Below are 1,207 nucleotides of genomic sequence, written 5' to 3'. Positions count from 1 at the left end.
TTGTCTTTGTCTTTTTGTCTCTGTCTTTTTGTCTCTGTCTCTCTGTCTCTGTCTTTTTGTCTCTTGTCTCTCTTTGTCTTTGTCTTTTTGTCTCTGTCTTTTTGTCTCTGTCTCTCTGTCTCTGTCTTTTTGTCTCTTGTCTCTCTTTGTCTCTGTCTTTTTGTCTCTGTCTTTTTGTCTCTGTCTCTTTGTCTCTGTCTTTTTGTCTCTGTCTCTCTTTGTCTCTGTCTTTTTGTCTTTGTCTCTCTTTGTCTCTGTCTTTTTGTCTCTGTCTGTCTTTTTGTCTCTGTCTCTGTCTTTTTGTCTCTGTCTCTCTGTCTTTTTGTCTTTGTCTCTCTTTGTCTCTGTCTTTTTGTCTCTGTCTTTTTGTCTCTGTCTCTCTTTGTCTCTGTCTTTTTGTCTTTGTCTCTCTTTGTCTCTGTCTCTTTGTCTCTGTCTTTTTGTCTCTGTCTCTCTTTGTCTCTGTCTTTTTGTCTTTGTCTCTCTTTGTCTCTGTCTCTGTCTCTGTCTTTTTGTCTCTGTCTCTCTTTGTCTCTGTCTCTCTTTGTCTCTGTCTCTCTGTCTCTGTCTCGGAGCAGAAAACGCGCTCCTGGAGGACGACAACACCTTCCACCTGGTGAGGCCGATGGACGAGATCGACGAGGTGAAGTCAAAGAGAGGCAGCATGAAGGACAAGGCCATGACCAAAGCCATCACTGAGATCTACCTGACCCGCCTGCTGTCCGTCAAGGTGCCCTGATCCGGTCCAAACCGGTTTAGAAGACAGCGGGTAGCCTTCATGTTGACTGGAAACTGTCTTGTTTACCTTCAGGGCACGCTGCAGCAGTTTGTGGACGACTTCTTCCGCAGCGTCCTGTGCTCCGGCTCTGTCGTCCCTCCTGCCGTCAAATACTTCTTTGACTTCCTGGACGAGCAGGCGCAGAGACACGACAACGTGGACGAGGAGACGCTGCACATCTGGAAGACAAACAGGTGAACGCTCTCAGGTTTACCTGGAGGTCAGGACAACCTGGACCTTCAGTCCCTGATGGTGACCTTTGACCTGAAGGTTTTTACACAAACTGCTGCTTGGATTATTCTTCAGTGTTTCCCTACCATTACACCAGGGGGGCTACCATTACACCAGTGGGGCTACAATTACACCAGTGGGGCTACAATTACACCAGGGGGGGGCTACCATTATACAAGGGGGGCTACCATTACACCA

At 47.2% G+C, this 1,207-nt stretch overlaps 1 protein-coding gene across 1 annotated transcript; it reads left to right on the top strand.

Annotated features, from left to right (window-relative positions):
- Positions 1-578: 578 nt before the first annotated feature.
- On the top strand, positions 579-972 carry LOC106536863 (plexin-B2; the record flags this gene model as incomplete). The annotated part of the gene is given in 2 exon segments (XM_014034204.1): positions 579-730; positions 812-972. Coding segments are annotated over 2 exon segments (266 nt in total), but the record flags the coding sequence as incomplete, so codon positions are not given.
- Between the last annotated feature and the right edge of the window lie 235 nt (positions 973-1,207).

This window comes from Austrofundulus limnaeus, unplaced genomic scaffold, assembly GCF_001266775.1.
Source record: "Austrofundulus limnaeus strain Quisiro unplaced genomic scaffold, Austrofundulus_limnaeus-1.0 Scaffold2010, whole genome shotgun sequence".
In the NCBI taxonomy this organism is placed as follows: Eukaryota; Metazoa; Chordata; class Actinopteri; order Cyprinodontiformes; family Rivulidae; genus Austrofundulus; species Austrofundulus limnaeus.
The sequence above is the reverse complement of the archived record's forward strand: the minus strand, read 5'-3'. Positions and strand labels throughout refer to the sequence as shown.